The sequence below is a fragment of the Triturus cristatus genome, chromosome 9, assembly GCF_964204655.1.
Source record: "Triturus cristatus chromosome 9, aTriCri1.1, whole genome shotgun sequence".
NCBI classification, from domain to species: domain Eukaryota; kingdom Metazoa; phylum Chordata; class Amphibia; order Caudata; family Salamandridae; genus Triturus; species Triturus cristatus.
This window is the reverse complement of record NC_140592.1, coordinates 768,574,829-768,597,870: the sequence shown is the minus strand read 5'-3', so window position 1 is coordinate 768,597,870 and position 23,042 is coordinate 768,574,829. Positions and strand designations below refer to the sequence as shown.

Sequence of the window (23,042 nt, the reverse complement as noted above, 5' to 3'; positions counted from 1 at the left end):
AGCAGAAGATATTGTAAAAGCATGACTGGAGCAGGAATCCTCCACTTTAAACAACTGGTGTCCAAAGCGACACTGGTGGTTACATACTACCAGATCTGTTTTAGAATAAAAGCTTTGAGATGTATGTGAAAATAGGGATAGTTAACCCCTATGTAACTTATTTCTTGTTAGTTTTAATGGTCTTGGCAGGGCTTTGTTGCTTAATGTTTAACATTGTGCAATATAACATATGGTAAAACCTAGAGAAATTAAATGGCACTTGTGTGATCAGAAAGTAAAGTTCCAGAGAGGATACTGTCATTATATAGTGTCCAAGCAGCCCCAACAGAAACTTCTTTAGAGGCGACCAACACATATTTGAGATTCAATTATATCACCGAAAAATTGACAACTCTGCTAATACGTATACCATGTTGCTTACTATAATCTTCTGATTATGAATCCCATGTCAGGATTGTGCTGCTTTAGCATCTGATACCACTAATTGATTAATTGTCTTATTTGGGTAGTAACCAAAAATCACTGAACACTGCTAAGTACTTTTAATTACTGCATTCAGAATTGTGGATGGGCTAGAACAGAAAAGGATATAGTCTGCATAAACTGTCATCTGTGACATTGTTTAATTTGTTAAATCGGTGAAAGACTTCAATTAATTGTTTTCTGGAATTCTGTCAAATTTGATTATTTGCATAAAAGTAGACTGTTACATCTGTATAAAATTGTAGCCACATCTGAACTCTGCCGAAATACCATGTCATTTTAATTTAGCATAAATAAGGGTCCATTCATGCCAGTCAAATTATTTTTAGCATGAATTTTTATCAAGCTAACATTAAATCAAAACTGTTAGGGAATTAATTTGCTATGGAACTTTACAGTTTCTCTGTCCCTTCCAACCCCACCACTCTACAATCACTTTTTGGCTACCTTTGATTTATGTTTACTCTCCTAACAGAACTAAACCTGAGCTCTATTCTGCAATATCCTCATGATACGTCACTCAGTAAGTATTGTGGGCCCCACTCCTGCCTATCAACCTATCTTCCAAGATAATCTTGCATCTCGGTAACCATTGCTTCCCTGTGGTCACACTCTGCCACATGAGTGATTCACTGGTGACATCCACCAATAAGGTAAATGGCCTAAGCACCATCAGCGGACCAGTGAAACGTTATGTATAATTTCACGATGGGAAAATATACCAGCAGCTTGGCGTTTCAAATTGCATACCACAACAGATTGCAGCCACTGATTTTATTTGTGCTCACACTTTTACTGGCTGTGCTCGCTAAAGTTTTGGGAACAAGTTTATACTTTGTAAAAGATAAAATAGTAAATAGGGGAGAAAAAGCCTTTGAGCGTTGGTCTTCAACAACCGTGGAGTATAATCCATTAGTTTACCTGTTACTTAAGTGAATGTATAAGGCAGGTGTTCACCCCTGTTGCCTAAATGTCACCCATCTCCCGAAATGTCACATTACCACTCTTTGGTCTACAGAGCATCGCTATTCATTTTAGACAGTTCTGTGCTATGTCTAGCAGTAATGTATACTTTTTTGGCAGTGCCCGTGTTCCCTTATGTTCTGCCATCCAGTTGTGCTGTCCTTTTACTCTTTCTTTAGCTCTTCTAAACACCATTTGTGTACATTCAAGTGAGGCGAGAATAGTCCTTTGTTTTTCTACTTTTATTTTTCCAGGAGCCTGGCTATAGGGCCAAAGCTATTTATCAGGATAAATAAACAAAGTGGACCTTAAGCTTCAGTTGTTGGTTCTACTGCTAGTTTTACCTCCCTAAAGAGAGGGAACTGCTGTCTTATTACTGGGGAACATTGCTTACCCTTTCTGCTATGACATTTTTGTTCTCGGTTATTTTTAAGTCTTTTACACTTTACGCGGTTTTAATAATGACTTTCCAATTCAAATATTTCCACATCTTCTAAGCATCTGCCATCTACCTTTCAGAATAATTGTTTCCTTGCTGCTACTTGGAAAGGTAATCTTTTGAATATTGTACATACTTGAAATCAAATAGTCTTTCTCAAACATCCAGCTCAATTCAGTACATTGAAGTTTCTTTAAAAAAAAAATGCTCCAAGGTTTCCCCTAATGATGGTGGAGTATCTAATCCATTAAAATACAGAAGATTGAGAACTATGGTTACAGTTAAGTATGTTTCCGATGGATAATTCTAACTGCAGATTCTTCACCTTGTCAGCAATTCCAACTGGCACCGCTAGGTGGTATTGTGTGGCTCAGTCTGTTCTGTCCTGCCCTGGAAGTGATGGTGCTACAATAGAATCGCCATCTAAGAGCGTCAAAATGAATTCCTTTTTTTCTGAACCTTCCAATGCTGATCCGTTGCTTGCTTTCTCAATCACCTAAAAGAGTTTTGTTTTTTTCCCCTCAAAATATTTAATCCTTTCTGTGCTAGAGACTTACCTAAAACAGGTTTTAAACCTGGCAAGGACTGTCACAAGCAGATGTCAGTGACGTACCCTGGCCTAAACTCCACCTCTTCAGAGAAGTGCCTCATTTGCATTGGATATTGGGTGAAAAGTTGAACTCCAACTTGCTTCAGTGGAAGTAAAGAGTAACTTGCTCACAGATGTACTATAGCAAGGAAAGACCTATTTAGAACCCCTTCTGCGGTCAGTGAGGCCTGGGGCTTGTAATCAGTCAACCGCCAAAAACCCAGGAGACAGTCTGGCTCCAAAGGACCAGTTTTCCTTCTGCAGCACCCAGTACTGAAAAGCCTGGTAGTTCAAGCTTCCACCAGCCAGCTGAATCCCAGCACGGTTTTGACCACCCAGCCAGATAATTGGAACTCATGGAAGCTTTTGGCAACTGCTTGTTCTTGTCTGCTAATTTTGCCCATTGGTCCATAAATTCTAGTTGTCTCCTGAGGTGTTATTCGTATATTCGTTGTGGGACATGGTGGCTGACCTTCCAGCGGTCCAGTGACAATTTCTTTAACAATATCCCCACTTTTGAGGTTTCAAAAGAAGTTTAAAACCCACACCAGACTTTGCCTCGGCAGCAACAGAGCTCCCAAGCATTTCGGGGCAGAAGTCTGATTTGGCCACCAACATCCAGGCCACCAGGGGCTGGAAGTACCCAAACCCTGGATGAGTTTGAGATCATGGTCTCAACATCCTCCTGTTGGAGTTGCGGGAAGCTCTCTTTGTGTTTAACAGCCTTCCTCCCATTCATTAAGGTGTAAGTCCTCACAGACAACACTACCGCTATGTGGTACTGCCAGAAGCAGGGTGGAGTGGTACTGTACCAAGATGCTATGCACCTCTGAAACTGGCTGGGGTGTCAGGGCTTCTTCTTGGTCGTACAATACCTGACCGGATCCTTAAACGCCATGGTGGATGAACTCTGGTCGTGCTGCGTAACGAATCACGAATGGCGGCTGCACTCTGAGGTGGTACAGATAATCTTTTAATAATGGGGTGAGCCCCAGGTTGATTCTTTCTTCACTGCCAAAAACGTGCAGGGTCTAAAAGTTTGCATGTTGGAGTTCCCACGGCAGTTCTCCCTCAGAAATGTAGTCAGTCAGACCGGAACTACTGGACTTCTGTACACCTTCAGAATCTTGGATGGGAGGGCTAGAGCTGGGCAGATCAGGAACCACTGGGGCCACATCATAGTGCTCTGGATTGGGCCAGGAGAATATGGTACCTAGAAAATTTGTCCACGAACATCGGACTTTGTCACAACAGCAGGGCAGGATCCTGAACCCAAGCGAGCCTGCACAACTTGTACCTCCATGTGTGGAGATTGAGTGGTGACATTTGACCGCTTTTATTATCCATCCCAAAGTAGTGAAGGTGATTTTGGCATCTAGACATCCCTCTACAAAGATCATGTATGCGAAACGGTGGTAACGATTTGATGCTTGATGTTCTCAGCGTAGTCCACTCCTACAAGCCCAGTTATCGGATGTTCTTTTTTCTCCTCGTCTCTTGCCCAGCAAGGTCTTCCTGTGGCAACTGTTAAAGGTTATTTGTAAGACTTTCTCACTTTCTCTGATGGGCTATCGGTTTGTATCGCCCTGCTGTGATGCATTTTTAAGGGCTAACCCATATGTTCCCATGAAAACCCTTTGAGTTGCCCCAGTAGGACCTCAGTCTGGTTCTTACATTATTGTGTGCTGCATTTGAGCCAGTGCACAGTTGTCACATTATAAACAGTGTTTCTCATTTTGACCATGTCAGCTTGTCATGTGAGTGAGCTGCAAGCGCTGTATCCAACTGCTTTACACCACCTTCTTCTCGAACGTTAGTGCTAATGACCAAGGTAGCATTCCTCCCAAAAGTTGTAACACCTTTCCTCATTGGGCGGTCTGTCACCCTGTCGATGTTCTTTACTACTCCTCTTCCTTCTCCATCCAGGAACAAGAGAGACTCATCGCTTAGATCCGAACCGAGCTCTGACCTTTTATATCAGTAACACCAAAGGTCACTGGGTGGAAGACCAACGCTTTTTGAGGTTCTATGGGGCAAAGAAGGGAGAAACTGACCATCTCCAGGTGGATTGTTTTTTCTTTGCAGAAAGGTCTGCTATGGACTTCCCAACAAACAGCCCCAGAAAACCTGTGGCTTATTCCAGTGTTAGCCAAAGCTGCTGCCACAACCTCCTGTTTGGGACTTATACCAGGGTGTGACGTGGGTGTCAGTTCATGCGTTCACTAAGCTTTACTGCCTGGATAGCTAGGTCTGGTGGGAGGGCACTTTGCACGCTCACCTCTTCAGGTTTTCTTGGTCTAAGCCATTCAGCAGACCTAGCACCTGGAAGATATCCATTAGAGGACCAAGTTCTCTTCCAGGGGATCCTCATCAAAGTCATAAGCACCTGAATATTCCCGCCCATGCGCGGGACCCCGGAAACACAATCATATATGCCTCGAACATATATGTATCTATATGTTCGAGGCATATGAGCTGTAGATCACACACTAGCATAGTAGATCGCCATCTGGTGTTGGGCTCGGATGTTTGCACGTTGGTGTTGTCTTGGAAGAAGTCTTTGTGGTCACGAGATGAGTGACTCCTCCCTTGGACGATAGTGTACATGGCCATCAACTCCATCGTTAGATTGTTTTTTTTCCACCATTGGGTTCGGATGCAACTTTTCCGCTCCGGTTGGAAATCTCAATTCCAAGCTTCTCAAAGCGCAAAAATTGCAGAAATACCATCGAATCATCTCCGACATCCATTTCATCGCTAGATTCCGGAAGTCGACGCGGGCCGCTGGGCCTATCCCCACGCCGTAAGGCCTACGGCTCATGGAAAGGACCCCTTTCAAAATATGCCCCCAGTGTGGAGCAACATTTCCACACAGTGACCATCACAAGGTCTGCAACATGTGCCTATCACCTGAACACGACGAGTCCAGCTGTCCAGCCTGTGCATCCTTTCGATCCAAAAAGACCTTTCGAGATCGAAGGGCTAGAAGACTCATCATGGCACAGAGACCAGCTCCGGAACCAGAGGACATCTTTGAAGGCCCCGATGTCCCGGAGATCTCTAACTCCTGGGCAACGTGTAAGTACTACTGCCCCTGCCCCAACCCCTCCAAAACCAAAGGCAGTGGTCAAGACTTCACCTGTTGGCCCCAGTTGAGACCGAAAACATCGTTCAGAAGCCCCGCCTCCAGGCTCCAAAGAAACAACACAAGCCTTCCGGTAGCTCTGGACGGAGCAAACCACATGTCACTGTCCCACCGGCACCTTCGGCACCGAAGCCAAAAGAACACTCTGCGCCGAAATCGGCTCCGACGCCTCCCACCTCCAAATCGGCCCCGAAAACGCCAAGGCCCATAGATAAGCCGGCGTCGAAGGTTCCCAAGCCTAAAGATCCAGCTTCGACTCCGAAACTCACATCGTCGGCACCGAAACAAACGGCTAAGGACTCTGATACACCTCCTAAAGCCAAAACCTATACGGATCAACCACAACCTCGCTCGGAACCGAAAAAATCTGCACCGAAAAATGTTACCGAGGAACAAGAACTTTTTCACCCAGATCCCATCGATCCAAGGCAGAAAAAGATTTAGATCAACCCAAAAACTGGACATGTCACGGCTGTGCCATGTAAGAAATGAAAACTGGACACACCATCTGCTCCAGTTCCTGTACACAAGAAGGACTCTGCAACATCGCCTATGCCCCCTTCTTCTCCTATACTGCCTGCTAACCCACCTTCTCTGCCTACACCACCCTTACCTGTAACTTCTCCACCACATACACCACCTCCGGATGATGATGATGATGATGATGATGACCTAGGGGGTGATCCTAATGACCCGTTCACGGATCCAGATACCTCACCACTTGATGATTGGGCATTCCCTATCCCAACAGACCTACCAGACCCACAGCCATATCCCTCAAAACCATCTCCCCCAGATGATCACCTGGGGTTTGGCCAATTATTAAATAGAGCCGCACTTTATCATGGCGTTACAATGCACTCCGATGCACCAGAAGAAGATTTCCTCTTACATACTTTTGAACAATCTCAAAAGTCAGTGCAAAGACTACCTATGATCAAAGGAGTCATTAAGCATGCCCCCGAAGTATTTCAAGACCCCGTCCATGCCAGGGTTCTTAACCCTAGAATAGAAAAGAAATATAGGCCTGCCCCTGAAGATCCTACTTGCATCAAAGGACAGTTGCCTTTGGATTCTCTGGTCGTTTCCAATGCTAGGAAACGCGCCAACTCCCAGACCTCCGGAGATGCACCACCCACGGACAAAGAATCCAAACTGCTAGAAGCTTCTGGCAAAAGAGTAGCAGCACAAGCCGCTAATCACTGGCATATTGCCAACAACCAAGCACTACTGGCACAATATGACCGGGCACACTACGACCAGTTAGAAAATCTTACAACATCTGCCTGACCAGTATAAAACCCAGGCAAATGACCTTATCCAAGAGGGCAAGCTCATTTCAAATGCGACAATTAAATGTGCACTTGACACGGCAGACACTGCCTCTAGATCAATTAACACCAGTGTGCTCCTTAGACGACATGCCTGGCTACGCATTTCAGGCTGTAAGCCAGAGGTACAAACTACCCTACTCAGTCAGACATTCAACCAAGAACAGCTATTTGGGCCGGCTGTAGACACTGCCCTTGAAAAAATGAAAAAGGACACCGAGAGTGCTAAGTCCAGTGGAGCATTACAGTCTCCACAAACGCGTGGCTCCTTTCGGTGCTCCTTCTACAGAGGAGCCTCGAAAAATATGGGCGCAGACACCTAATCTACATTCAAAGCCACTACACAAACATCCCCCAGTAGAGGATATTTTATGGTTTAAATCTCTTTATTGATTTCAAGCAAACATTGAACAACAACCACCCTTGGTTCTAGAGGCACAATGCCATTGAGGCAACTGGGTTGGCAGACGTAGCTAAACTACGGTAGAGGATATTTTAGAGGCAGATACAGATGGAACAACAGCAAGGGAGCAAGGGACGAGGTCGAGGTAATAACACTCGCACCTCCCCTGCCACAAAACGGTGTCTTTCCTCCGCTCCCCCCCCCCCCCCCAGGCCATTCCACTCCAGTCGGGGGCAGACTAACACAGTTCCTACCTGTCTGGAACTCCATCACAACAAGTGGGTAAGACAAATTATCCAGTATGGTTACTACCTGGAGCTTACAGCTACCCCCCCCCCCCCCCACACGCACACACACCACCCAAACAGCGTACAATGTCCCCAGACCATCTTGCGCTCCTCAAACAAGAGGTTCTCCCACTGCTTCAAAAGCACGCAATAGAGCCAGTTCCCTTAGAGCATCATGGGACAGGGTTATACGCACTCTACTTCCTAATCCCCAAAAAGGACGGGACTCTAAGACCAATACTCTACTTCAGACCCCTAAATCTGTATATACATTCAGATCATTTTCATATGATCACTCTTCAACAAGTGTTCCTACTGCTGCAACAAGGCGATTTCCTTGCCACACTAGATCTCAAGGACGCCTACTTCCACATTCCCATACATCCTGCTCACAGGAAGTACCTAAGGTTTGTGGTGGACGGACTACCAGTTCAGTCCTTCCATTTGGGGTAACAACCGCGCCCAGAGTATTCACAAAATGTCTTGCAATAGTAGCAGCACATCTCAGAAGACGACCAATTCATGTCTTCCCGTATCTAGACGACTGGCTAATAAAAGCCAAGTCATTAGACCAATGTGTTCTACACACTCACCAAACCATCCAACTATTACACAACTTGGGGTTCACTATCAACTATCCCAAGTCTCATCTCCAACCCTCTCATATACACCAATATCTAGGAGCTACCATCCACCTCCACAGCCCTAGCATATCCCAGTCCAGCCAGGATAGCCAGTATACAAGCTCTTATCACAAAATTTCAAAACCAACACTCTTCCAGCCAGAGTGTTCATGCAGCTCATAGGCATGATGGCATCTTGCATCTTCATTGTGCCTTATGCAAGACTTCAAATGCGTCCTTTACAGGAATGTCTAGCACGTCAGTGGAACCAGGCTCACGGACAACTCACAGATCTGGTGTTGGTGGACAGCCGCACACATCGCTCTCTACAGTGGTGGAACATAACAAACCTGTCCAAAGGGCGGCAGCTCCTAGAACCTCTTCCATAGATGGTGCTGACAACAGACGCATCACTCACAGGATGGGGAGCTCATCTCCTCGGGCAGACCGCTCAGGGCAAATGGCCAACTCAACAGAAAGTGCTCCGTATCAATTACCTAGAAATCCTAGCAGTATTCCTAGCACTAAAATCCTTCCAACTACATGTACAGAACAAGGCTGTCCTCATCTGGACGGACAACATGACAGCCATGTATTACATACAAAAACAAGGAGGCGCACATTTTCTGCAGCTGTCCCAGCTTGCACAGAACATTTGGAGATGGGCCATTCCTTAGAACAAATACCTACTGGCAGAACACCTTCCAGGGGTTTACAATCAGATTGCCGATCTGTTAAGTCGACAGACACAACAGATCCACAAATGGGAACTACATCCCCAAGTTCTACTGCCCTTTTTCAAAAAATGGGGCCAACCAGACATAGATCTGTTCGCCACACACGAAAACACAAAATGCCCAACCTTCGCCGCCAGGTTTCCCCACCTGGAGTCAAAGGGCAATGCGATATGGATGAACTGGTCAGACAGATTTGCATATGCTTTTCCGCCTCTCCCACTCATTCCACTAGTAGTACGCAAGCTCAGGCAGCAGTCTCTCAAACTGATCCTAGTAGCTCCCACATGGGCACGCCAGCCGTGGTTCACAACACTGCTGGAACTCTTAGTAGTTCCACACCAAAAACTACGCCTCTCCCCAACATTGCTAACGCAGAACCATGGAGAGATAAGGCACCCCGGTTCAGGTCAACAGTTTAGCGATCTCTCTCTCTAGTTCCACACCAAAAACTGCATCTCTCCCCGTCCTTAATAACCTAGAACCATGGAGAGATCAGACATCCAGATCCAGGTCAACTGAATCTGGCGATCTGGCTCCTGAAGTCCTAGAGTTTGGTTACCTTAACCTGTCACCAGACTGCATGAACATTATAAAAGAAGCCAGTAGACCTACTACTAGAGCTTGCTATGCTGCAAAATGGAAAAGATTTGCCATATACTGCACTAACCATAATATACACCCACTGGATGCATCCATCCAGAACATCACTTGCTATTTACCACACTTGCAGATATGTAATTTAGCATACTCATCCATACGTCTCCACCTAGCAGCATTAGCAGCTTACTTACAAAACCGACAGCACTTGTCACTCTTTAGAGTCCCTGCGATCAAAGCCTTCATGGAAGGACTTAAAATAATTATTCCTCCCAGACTACCACCCTCTCCAGTGTGGAATCTAAACATTGTTCTTGAACCGCTTCATAAATGCGAACTACAGTTACTCACATGGAAAGTAGCTTTCCTTATCGCAATCGCATCCCTCAGAAGTGTAAGTGAAATCCAGGCTTTAACCATACAAGAACCATTCTTACAATTGCACCGTAACAAAGTGGTTCTTAGAACAAATCCAAAATTCCTTCCAAAAGTCATATCCCCTTTTCATCTTAAACCATCAGTAGAGTTGCCAGTGTTCTTTCCAAACCCAGACTCTGTAGCGGAAAGATCTCTTCATACCTTAGATGTTAAAAGTGCCCTTCTTTACTACATTGACAGAACCAAATCATTCCGCAAAACAATTGTTTGTAGCTTTCTCTCCACCACATAAGGGCAACCCCATCTCCAAATCTGGGATTGCTAGGTGGATAATTAAATGTATCCAAATATGCTACCAGAAAGCTAAACGCACACTAACCGCTCCCCCTAGAGCGCATTCCACACGCAAAATAGGGGCTTCCATGGCATTCTTAGGGAACATTCCCTTAGAAGACATTTGTAAGGCAGCCACATGGTCTACAAAACACACCTTCACTAAACACTATTGTGTTGACGTGCAAGCAAAGCAACAAGCTTCTGTGGGCCAAGCTGTCCTTAAAACTTTATTTCAAACTGCTGCAACCGATATAGGGGACCACCGCTAGGGGAGATACTGCTAGATAGTCTATGGTAGTGTGTGATCTGCAGCTCATATGCCTCGAACGGAATATGCTACTTACCAGTATGCATCGGTTCTTGGCATGTAGAGCTGCAGACCCACACACGCCCACCCACCTCCCCGGGACCTCTATCTGTTCCAGCATTATCTTACTTGGATATCACACATGGACATCTCTCTCTCTCTCTTCTACTAACTCCATCATTTCCCATCCTGGTGAAAAACGATGGAGTTGATGCCCATGCGCACTATCGTCCAAGAGAGGAGTCACCTATCTCGTGACCACAAAGACTTCTTCCAAGACAACAACGTGCAAGCATCCGAGCCCAACACCAGATGGCGATCTACTATGCTAGTGTGTGGATCTGCAGCTCTACACATGCCAAGAACAGATGCATACTGGTAAGTAGCACTATCTATCTATCTCATTAAAAACGGGGGGGGAAAACAAACAGCAAAGCATGTTTGAAAACTGTTTTAATGCTTAGCATTTAGCGCAATCCTGTAAAAAGGACTGAAAGCATTGACAACTCACAGGCTGCATTGTAGAAACATAGCATAGAAAAGCTAACCCATAGCAACATAGAAATAAACTGGCACCGTGCCTTTAAGGCAGCCATGACCCCTAGCTTCCCATCATGCCTCAGGGGTGACAGTTAGGTCAGTCGTTCTTTCTGGCTCCTTCAGTTCAGGACCCTGGTTACACAACTCTTCTTTTTCTGGCTTTTTGTCAGAAATCTCCAATTTTTTGGAAAACCTCTACTTATTTCGACGTTTTTCAACTTTAGAAGTAAGGTGCGGTCTTTTTTTTTTTTTCTTTTTTTCTTTTTTTTTTACAGAATTTGGCATTTTTTCACCTCAGAAATGCCATCTCTATTTGACTCTTGCCCTTCTTGTGGAAAAAACAAGGCCAAATCAGACTCTCATTCAAATCTGTCTACTTTGTCTTCCTCAAGATCATGTCCCCAAGACTTGCCAGCATTGCCAGTCTTTGTCTAAAAGAACACTAAAGGACAGAGAAAGAATTTGTCTCTATGGACTGGCTGAAAGAGATAGAACATCTTCCAGAGGCAATTCTCCGGTGAGAAAGAGCTCTAAGAGAGCCAGATCTTCTTCCAGAAACAAGATCCCACTCCGCTCTCCTTCAGCGTCTGGCTCTGCGCTGAAAAAACTTCCACCTGCAGGACATACGTCTACAAGAAGACCACCGACGGCGGGCTCGCCGTCGAAAGAACACCGGTCGTCGAGACATTCAGGTGCGTCGCATCATTCGCCGTAGTCAAACCGGCGACGATCGGCGTCTAGAGTTACAAGCCCTCCGCTGTCGTCAAACCGGCGGCGTCTAGGAGCAGGAGCCCTCCGCCGTCGTCAACCCGGCGACGATCGGCGTCTAGGAACAAAAACCCTCCGCCATCGTCAGCTCGACGACTATTGGCGTCGAGGAGCGGAAGTCCTCCGCCGTCGTCTGTTCCAAGACGATCGGCGTCAAAGAACAGAGGCAATTCGCCATCAACACATCGACAGGCGTCGAAAAATAAAGAACCGACTTTGAGACCAGACCCTTTGAGGTCGGCATTGAGAAGACGTTCTCATTCAATGTCGAAAGGAGCTCCGTCTGCACAAATCATACGCCTGACGTCAAGGCCTGAATCAGTGAGATCTGGAGAAGGCTGTGGTGTTGGTGACGGAGTCAGCGTCGAGACATTCATCTCACCACTCCTCAAGCCGTCATTCATCAGAGCACTCACCCTCCATATCCCCAGAGAGACATTCCGACAGGTCGCAACGAAGGTCTCCTTCATAGCGTAGGGGTGACTCTCCGTCTGTGCATTTATCACTGAGATGGCTCCTTCCTTTACATCACTGGAGCAAAAATCCCACGGGGGCAGTGAGGCGAGAAGAGGAGTATTCCAGTCCGCATCACAGATTTCCTCTGCAACGATTGGTGCGAGAGGTGGATAAGTCTTCATCTACCAGGCATAGGGACCGCACAGGCAGATCTCAAGATCGCAGACCTGCGGCTTCTCAACGCAAGAGGAGTAGATCCCCTACATGGTCATCCTCTTTTACTCGTTCGTCTAAGAGAGACTCTTCTCCCACTCTGTCAAAGCCCTCAATCAAGGGTATCTCCAAATGACGACATCAATACCTATCAAGACGTTCTTCAAAGGGGAGCACAGAAGTTGAACATTGAAATGTCGGCTCCTCAGGTCGCGACAAGTTATTTTTGAGACACTCCATCAAACATCAGCATCACGACCTCTGCTCCCCATGGTTCCTGGACATTTCTCTTGCTCCATCTTCAATTAAGGCTGCACCGGACAGAATCAAAAAGAAATATAAGCCGGCAGAAAAGGACCCTCCTTTCTTGAAAGCAGATCCACCTGCGGACTCTGTGATCGAAGCGGCAGCAAGAAAAACCCATGCAGTAACCGCATCTTCCTCAGTCCCACCGGACAAGGAAAGTAGAGCCCAAGACTCCTGGGGAAGGAAGGTATGCGGATCTGCGGCGTCCTCGCTGAAGGTCTTGAGCGCTGCAGCCTTGTTAGGTCGCTATGACAGGACTTTATGGGACTTCCTGGACCGTTTCAGAGAAAAGCTCCCGAAGGAGAACCAAAGAGACTGAGGAAATAATCAAAGAAGGATCTCTGGTAGCCAACCAGGTGATCAGCACAGCGGCAGATGGTGCTACGCTGTTGGCGCATTCCTATGCGCATGGGATTTGTGCAAGAAGATCTGCTTGGTTCAGATTAACAGCGCTAAAACCGGATGCCCAGCAACGGATCCTTAATCTGCCATTCTCTGGCTCCTCTCTGTATGGTAGCCACGCTGATGAGATGGCAAGAATGAAAACCGAATTAGACACTCTGAAAGCGGTGGGCTTTGAAAAGAAAAAAGAATTCAAGCGAAGATACAGGCCCAATCAGCGCAAAAACTACCAGCAGAGGGTTCAAACCCCTCAGTGGTCTCAAAACAAGAATCAAGGCAAGTTACAGTACCACGGCTGGAAATCATCCAGAGGCAGAGGAGGTCATCAACAACAATCCTCCCAACACGGCCAGATACGCAGGGAAGCCATGAGTGCGAGCTTCCTCTAGCACCGTTGTCCACTCCAGTGGACAGAAGTGTATCAAATCATATAAAAGAGTGGTGCAACATAACAAGATCGGTGATTACTTAGTATACTGCGCAATGGATACGCACTACGTTTTCGGGTACCTCCAAAGGACATTTCTCCAAAATGAACACGAGCTAAAGTTGCTGCTTCAAGAAGTGTCAACTCTTCTAAGAAAGGCCGTAGAAGAGGTCCCCACGGCTCAGCGAGGGAAGGGAGTATATTCCAGATACTTCCTTGTGCCGAAAAAAGATCAAGAGCGCAAATTCAGGCCTATCCTGGACCTTCGATCGCTAAACAAAGTCATCTTGAAGGAGAAGTTTCGCATGTTGGCGCTTCATCAAATATTTCCACATCTATAACATGGAGATTGGATGTGTTCGATGGATCTACAAGATGCGTACTGCCACATAACCATCGTTCCACGTCATCGCAAGTACCTGCGATTCTAGGTCGGCAACAAACATTACCAATTAAAGGTCTTACCCTTCGGTCTGAAATCCGCACCGCGAGTCTTTACCAAATGCGTGGCAGTGGTAGCGGCAGCTTTGGATCGAAAGGGTCTGTTTGTTTACCTGTACTTAGACGATTGGCTCTTGAAGGGCCCATCCCCTCGGGTGGTAAGGAACGATTTTCAAATTTGTTTGAATCTGCTCCCCCTGTTGGGCCTTCATGTGAACATGAAGAAATCGGTTCACCGGTCTACTCAGATGATCCATTATTTGGGCTCCACTCTGAACTCAAATATAGGAAAAGCGTTTCCTTCGGAGGAGAGACTTTTATCGATTAAACCAAAATGCAGTACTCTCCTCCATACAGATCAGCCAACGGTCCGGCAAGTAGCATCTCTGCTGGGGTCGATGGCGTCTTGCATATTTCTCATTCCCAATTCCAGACTGAGAATGAGACCTTTGCAACAGGATCTGGAGGACAAATGGGATCAGTCGTCGGGTCACTGGGAAGATCGGATTTTGCTCTCCCAAGCAGCAAGGAGTCCCTTTCCATCAACCAGTTCCGGAGCAGTCCTTGATCACGGATGCATCCCTGCAAGGATGGGGGTGCACATGGGTGGCCTGCAGACACAAGGCCAGTGGTCCAGCAAAGAGCAGTCCTACCATATAAACATGTCAGAGCTGCGAGCAGTCCATCTAGCTCTAAAAGCTTTTCAGCCATCGATAAAATCCAACTCGATTCTAATACAAACAGACAACACAACCACAACGTATTACCTCAACAAACAGGGTGGTACACGCTCTCGCCCACTCTCCCTGGAATGTCAAGCTATTTTGGCACTGGCTTCTGGCTCGAGACCTCCATCACAGCAGTGCACCTTCCAGGAGAGCAAAACATGCGAGCAGACTCACTCAGTCGACACTTCGAAGATCAGCCAGACTGGGTGCTCAATGACGAGGTGGTGGCAGACATTTTTCATCAGTGGGGTCAGCCATCAATAGACTTGTTTGCAGACGACCAAAACAAAAAATGCCATGCCTTCGCGTCCAGATTCTACCGACCAGGGACGAGAGGGAATGCTCTTTTGATGGATTGGTCCGGAGCATTTGCATATGCTTTTCCTCCCCTACCTCTCATCCCGAAGGTGGTGTCCAAGCTCATCCGATCCAACATGACGATGATATTGATAGCACGAGACTGGCCTCGCCAGTGGTGGTATCCAGACCTATTAAAGCTGTCAATACGTCCCCACAAGAGGCTGCCGTGCAGATCGGACCTTCTGACCAAGATGGATGGGAAGATTCTTCACCCCAGCCTTCCCTCACTGAACTTGGCAGCATGGCTCCTGAGATCCTGCAGTACGGACACCTGAATCTACCTCAGGATTGCATGCATATCTTGAAAGAGGCAAAGATGCCATCCACGAGAGCATTGTACGCTTTTAAGTGGAAGCGATTCTATTTGTGGTGTGCACATAATCATTTTAATCCTACGACTGGGCAGGAAGAGGTCATTCTTCCTTATCTCCTTTACTTGGCAAAGGCAGGTTTGAAGTATTCATCAATCAGGGTGCACTTGACGGCCATTACGGCCTACAGAAGGTCACCCAACCAACCTTCATTTTTTTCAACTGCAGGTGGTTCAGGATTTCCTACAGGGTTTGAAGGTGTATCCCCCTGTTCGACCTCCTTCTCCTGCTTGGGAGTTGAATCTAGTCCTTTCCAGATTAATGCCCCCCCCCTTTAAGCCCATTCATGAAGCCACACTGCAGCACTTACCATGGACGGCTGCTTTTCTAGTGGCAATAACATCAGCGCGCATGGTAAGTGAGATCCAACCGCTATGTTTTCAGGAACCATACACTATCTATGTTCCATCACAACAGAGTGGTATTGAGAACACACCCTTCTTTTTTGCCAAAGGTTGTGTCTGATTTTCATGTTAACCAGACTATTTCTCTCCCCTCTTTCTTTCCCAATCCTGCTACTCCAGCAGAAAGGTCACTCCATTCCTTAGACCTTAAGAGGGTGCTCAAATTTTATTTGGAGAGAATAAATTATGGTGCCATTAGGACGGGCTTTCCAGCTTCCAAACAGTCCATTTCAAGATGGATAGTGTCCTGCATTAGATTGGCATACCAGTTGGCAAACAAACCCCTTTTGTTGTCTCCTAAAGCACATTCCACTAGGGGGGAAGCAGCTACGATAGCTTTCTTGCATAACGTTCCAGTGGATAAGATTAACAAGGCGGCAACCTGGAGATCGGTGCACACCCTCACGAGGCATTACTGCCTCGACTCCAGAGTGGATACCCAAGTAGGCCAAGCCTCCTTGAAAAATCTGTTCAGATGATACGATATCTGTGTTTTCAAGCTTTTTATATGAGCTTGATTTGTAGTTCATTTTTTTCTCTTTGCCCGCAGGTGGAAGGGATGAGGCTTGCTATTCTATTCAGGTGCTTATGACTATTGATGAGGATCCCCTGGAAGAGAAGGATTAGTTACTTGCCTGTAATCCTAGTTCTCTTCCAGGGGTATCCTCATCAAAGTCATAAGCAACCCACCCACCTCCTCGGGCAAAGGAACGATTTAAATGTCAACTCTTTGTGCTCTGGCCTTCGGGTCACCGCAAAGAACAACTGACCTAACTGTCACCCTTGAGGCATGATGGGAATCTAGGGGTCATGGCTGCCTTAAAGGCACGGTGCCAGTTTATTTCTATGTTGCTATGGGTTAGCTTTTCAGCTTTTCTATGCTATGTTTCTACAATGCAGCCTGTGAGCTGTCAATGCTTTCAGTCCTTTTTGTAGGATTGCGCTAAATGCTTTTTTCCCCTGTTTTTAATGTATTATTTCTGGTATACAGGGGAAGTCCTTACAGCATTATTCAGCTCTTCAAGTATGAAAGGCTGCATTTGCGTTTTATTATGTGTATGTGTGTGTTTGTGTGTGTATGTGTGTGTGTGTGTGTGTGTGTGTACATGTATATGTGTATATATAGATACATATATGTTTTTCACATATGATTGTGTTTCTGGGGTCCCGCGCATGGGTGGGAATATTCAGGTGCTTATGACTTTGATGAGGATACCCCTGGAAAAGGACTAGGTTTACAGGTAAGTAACTAATCCTTACCTACGGTAACTATTTTTCTGGTTGTTACTCTTATCTAACTGAAGAGTCCTCACTGAGCCACCCATCGCCCAATTATGTGGAATGGAATCCTTTGATCCGTACTAAAGATTAGTTACAGATCTACACACTGCCACAATCTGGTTACTAAGGGATTGTGTCTGGCGCAGACCGATATTCGAATAAAACTGTCCTTGATGAGGGGAGGGTCATATGGAACTGCTGAGAAAAAAAAATGTGTTCCAATCTGGAGGCTGGGGGTATTCTTTCAACGTGAGGCATATGCGGTCAGATATAGTATCCACCAGAAATAGCTTTACCAAAGATAGGAAACTTGATCTTTTCTACCTTAGCAGTCGAATATTTTTCGTTTAAAATGTATTTTAAAATTAAATAATGTGGTGATCACCAATTGATTTGAGGACTCATTTAGGCTACGGGAGGTAGAGGTGCTATTGTGCTGCTACATGCAGGGCTAGTTTTCCAACTGCCACCTGTGTGAGATGTCATGCTGATATTGTTGCAGGGCTTATTGTATATTCGAAATGTCTCATGCAGTTAAACATCTCATCTTAATTTGTCCATTTCAGTTTCTGATATTTTTAACTAACATGTTGAGCATGTTTATCTTTCAGGCTTAGAAGAGGCAAGTTTCTTCTTTAAAACGAGGAGTGTACCTGATAACTGGAAAATGGACATGAGTGAAATTTTAGAGTCCTCCAGCAGTGATGAGGATGAGGCTGAGGGTGAAGGAAGTGAAGATGAAAAGAGCAAGGTGGAAGAAGAAGAAAAAGTGGAGGTTGTGGTAAGCGTTGCCTGCAAGTTATGGCTGTATGCATGAATTGTAGAACCTTAGACATGCCATGGGCCTGCCTTATTATTGAATGTATTGTGGATTATGCAGCTTGGGTGACCAGAAAATTAAGCGGAAGTCTCAAGGATTGAAAAATAAAGTTGATATCTCCAGTGCAATCCTTCTAGGGATAGTGTTCTGATGGATACATCTGCCTGTGGATTCCTCATCTTATGAGTTCGAGGCATTTGGGCTGCTGAATTCATATCTGTGCATAGATCGCCGCCTAGTGTTGGGTCCGGATGATTGCACATTGTTGTCCTGGAAGAGTCTTCGAAGTATCACGAGATAGGTGGCTCCTCCCCTGGACTACAGTGCGCATGGGCATCCTCTCCATCCTTAGATTGTTTTTTTCCGCCATTGGGTTCGGATGTGCTTATCTTAGCTCAAGTTAGGAAAATTCAGTTTAAGGCCAAAAGGCCTTTAGTTATCGTCGGTACTGTTCCCGTTCGGTATCGACTAGTTTCTTTAGTGCTTTAGCACCTTCCTTAAGCTTTTCGGATCCGCTTGGTCCGAACATCGAACTTCGATCGACGATGAAATCGAGGACTCCCTTCAAAAGATGTCCTTTATGCCACGCAAAATACCCACACATCGACGTCCACCCGGTATGCAACAAATGTCTCTCACCGGATCACGATGAGTCGAAATGTATGGCCTGTGCCCGGTTCCGCTCGAAGAAGACTCTCCGGAATCGACGGGCAGCGGGATTGGAGGCGCAGCAATTGGCGCCTGCCCCAGCCAACATCTTTAGCACCGAAGACGAGGTCGCCGAGAGCGTGGAAGACGTAGACTCCAGCCCCGCTTCCGAACACGACTCCCGATCGGAAGACGACGATGAGGTGATCTTTCAGGGAGAAGAAGTCGTCGAAGAGGTAGGAGACTACGATGAGGCCCTTGGGGCCGAGGAAGATAGCTCCAGCGAAGAGCTAGGCCAACCCGTCGATACGGAGGACGAAAAAATAAGTCGTCATAAGGCTCAGGTCGAGGGATCGCCTTCTTGCCTTACCCAAGATCAATCTCACGGTTCTTCGGCTCCGTCTCCAGGCCCGGCCTCGAACATTTCACAAGAGCCATTATTATCAAAGACGACTGGATTCCCTTCAGCGAAACCGAAACCATCCATCGCACCAGTTCCATCGAAAGTGAAACTGGTTGTGATCGGCTCGAAGGCCTCGAAGCCCTCTACTCCTTCGACGCCGGCGAAGGTCATCGGCCCGACCGCGCAAAAAGGGATTTCGGTGCCGAGCTCACCGCAGCGGATACGGGTGCCGAGCCGAAGAAGGCCCTCGGTCCCCACAAGGCGCCTCGGCCTCTGGCACCGAAGACTACGGCCCAAACCACCAAAGTCAAGGTGGCCACCCCGTCTGCGTCTACGTCTACGTCTAAGACGGCGGCGCCTGCCAAGTCATCGACTCAGACGAGCGTCGATACCTCCCTTCGGATCGATGACCCCATGACTGCAAAGAAGTCAGATGCCGCTTCGACGCCTACCTCCAAGGTGCCGATCGGTTCCAAGGAGCCATCTGCGTTAACCGTGCAACAGGTCTCGGCATCGTTGCAACGCATCAGAAAACGGGCAGCCCTCCACTCTACGTCGGGTCCCGACACGCACAAGGCTGCGAAAGCACACTCGGCGCCGGCCAACATCACGTTTGGGTTGCTGCCGCCCACGGCGCCGAAACTGTTCGAGATTCGGACACGTGTCCGCCAAACACAGTCCCCATCCACTGGACAAACGGATTTCGAGCCTTCACAGCCACAATTTATCGACGCCAACACTGGTAGGTTGATGTTCCGCAAGCGCAAAATCACGCCAGAGAGGGGATTGGACTCCTACAAAATTCCTCTCAAACACAAATTGCCGGCAGGATCAGAGCCAGTGCTCCATGAACACTTTCAACCCTTCCATCAGGATCCACCGTCCTTTTCTCCTACGCCTTCAGAGGCAGACGCAGGAGAGGACTATGTAGGGGATGATAGCACCTACCCTGGGGGATATCGATCCTGATGATCACTTGCAAGACCCAGATCAGGCATGGGATGACCCCACCGACCAGGGTACCGCACCAGATACCCATGACACGCAGCTTTATAACATAAAGACATCTCCCACAGAGGACACTGCTGCCTTTAATGCCCTCCTAGAACGGGCTGCTGCCAATCATGGAGTAGAACTCCATTCTGACACTGTCGAAGAAGACTTCTTGGTGGACACTTTCGCCTCTTCTGAAAAAACTGTCAAAACTCTGCCCATGTTAAAAGGAGTTCTAAAACCTGCAAAATACATTTTTAAAGAAACAACCAGGGCACGAATGCTGAACCCCAGGATCGAAAAGAAATACAAGCCTGCACCCGGAGACCCTATGTACATTAGGGGTCAGTTACCTTTAGACTCCATGGTTGTTGCTAATGCTTGCAAAAGAGCACACTCACAAACAACGGGTGATGCTCCTCCCCCAGACAAGGAGTCCAAAGTGCTGGAGACATCAGGCAAACGGATTGCAGCGCAAGCAGCAAACATCTGGCGCATTGCCAACACACAGGCACTCCTGGCCCGTTATGATAGGTCCTACTACGACACACTAGAATCACTACTACAACATTTGCCAGATGAATATAAAGAGGCAGCGGAGCTCCTTATCAGAGAGGGACAACTCCTTACCAATGCATCCATAAAGTGCGCACTGGATGCAGCCGACACAGCGGCGAGGGCAATCAACACAAGCGTCACGTTGAGGAGGCACGCATGGTTGAGAATCTCAGGCTTCAAGCCTGAGATTCAGAACAATATCTTAAATCAACCGGTCAACCCAGACTATTTATTTGGCCCTGAAGTTGACACTACCCTCGAGAAAATTAAAAGACACTGACACTGCGAAATCAATGGGGGCTCTGCAAACGCAGACATTTCGTAGTGGCTCCTTTCGTCGCCCCGGGAATAGAGGAGCAGCTAGAGGTCAGGGGTCACAGCAGCAGTACACTAAAGGGGGCACACAAAGTAACTATGATAAAACCACCAGAGGTGGATATCGTGGCTCCAGCACCAAGGGCAGGGGACGTGGTTACGGCAACACCAGGTCCTCCCCCAAAAACAAACAGTGACGCCCTCTCCCTGCCCCCCGATCACAACACCTGTCGGGGGGGAGACTCCAACAGTTCCTGTCAGCCTGGAAAACCATCACCACAGACAGGTGGGTCAGGGACATTATCCAGCACGGTTACTGTCTCGAATTAACGTCCACTCCACCCAACATACCGCCAAAGCACCGTCCTATGTCCGTAGAGCACTTGGCATTATTGCAGCAGGAAGTGCTAAGTATGCTGCAAAAAGTTGCAATAGAGGTCGTGCCCGTCAACCAACAAGGGACAGGGGTGTACTCTCTGTACTTCTTAATCCCAAAAACGGACGGGTCACTCAGACCCATACTAGACCTGAGACCCCTCAACCACTACATTCTCTCGGAGCATTTCCATATGCTCACCCTACAGCAGGTTCTCCCGCTGCTCAGCCAGGGAGACTTCCTAGCCACACTAGACCTAAAAGATGCGTATTTCCACATACCCATACACCCATCACACAGGAAATATCTCCGGTTCACTATTCAGGGGCATCACTATCAGTTCAAAGTTCTCCCCTTCGGAGTAACAACAGCACCCAGGGTCTTTACCAAGTGCCTAGCAACAGTGGCTGCACATCTACGGAGACAACACATTCACGTCTTCCCTTACCTGGACGACTGGCTTGTTCAGGCAAAGTCAGCCCAGCAATGTGCCAGCCACATGTCCCTCACCATTCACCTTCTTCACAGTCTGGGATTCTCACTAAATTACCCAAAATCACATCTCTAACTCGCACACGTACCACAGTACCTGGGCGCGACCATAAACACTCTGGCAGCCACAGCTCAGCCAAATTTAGTGAGGATCAACAGCATGCAACTGCTGATCTCCAAGTTCAAACCTCAACACTCCCTTCCTGCCCGAGTGTTCATGCAGTTGATCGGCATGATGGCCTCCTGCATTTTCATAGTCCCGCACGCGAGACTACATATGCGCCCGCTTCAGGAGTGCTTAGCACGTCAATGGAATCAGGCTCACGGACAATTTAAAAGACCTAGTGTTGGGGAGCGGTCGGGCATACAACTCTCTGCATTGGTGGAATCCACAAAACCTTTGCAAGGGCCGACTGTTCCAAGAGCCTGTTCCACAAATAATACTGACGGCGGACGCCTCTCTCCAGGGTTGGGGAGCTCATGTACTCACTTACACAGTGCAGGGACTATGGACGACGCAACAAAAGAAGATGCACATCAACGTTCTGGAACTGATGGCAATCTTCCTAGCCGTGAAGGCATTCAAAGTACACTTGTGCAACAAAGTCTTGTTGATCCGGACGGACAACATGACTGCCATGCACTACATACAGAAGCAGGGAGGAACACACTCCACAGTTGTCTCATCTGGCTCAGAGCATGTGGAAGTGGGCCATTCAGAGGAACATATTCCTCATGGCGGAACACCTCCCGGGCAAGGACAACCAGATGGCGGATCTGCTCAGCAGACACAGCCACCAGATGCACGAGTGGGGAGCTACATCCGTCAGTACTCCAACCGTACTTCCAACAGTGGGGTCAGCCAGAGATGGACCTATTCGCCACAAACGAAAACGCAAAATTCGAAAGCTTTGCCGCCAGGTTCCCACATCCGCAGTCTCAGGGCAATGCGATATGGATGAACTGGTCCGGCAGATTTGCGTACGCTTTTCCCCCAGCGCCATTGATACCGCTAGTGGCACGCAAACTGCGACAGCACTCACTAACACTCATCCTAGTTGCTCCCACATGGGTGCGCCAACCATGGTACACCACCTTTCTAGAACTTTCCGTGGTGCCGCA

General features: G+C 47.3%; 1 protein-coding gene across 1 annotated transcript in view; it reads left to right on the top strand.

Annotated features, from left to right (window-relative positions):
- ARID4A (AT-rich interaction domain 4A) overlaps window positions 1–23,042 on the top strand; it is a 326,144-nt gene that overhangs the window by 106,045 nt on the left and 197,057 nt on the right. The window contains exon 11 of the mRNA XM_085626128.1: window positions 17,927–18,096. Within this exon, the coding sequence (XP_085482254.1) occupies window positions 17,927–18,096 (170 nt within the window). The remainder of the gene's footprint in view (window positions 1–17,926; window positions 18,097–23,042) is intronic.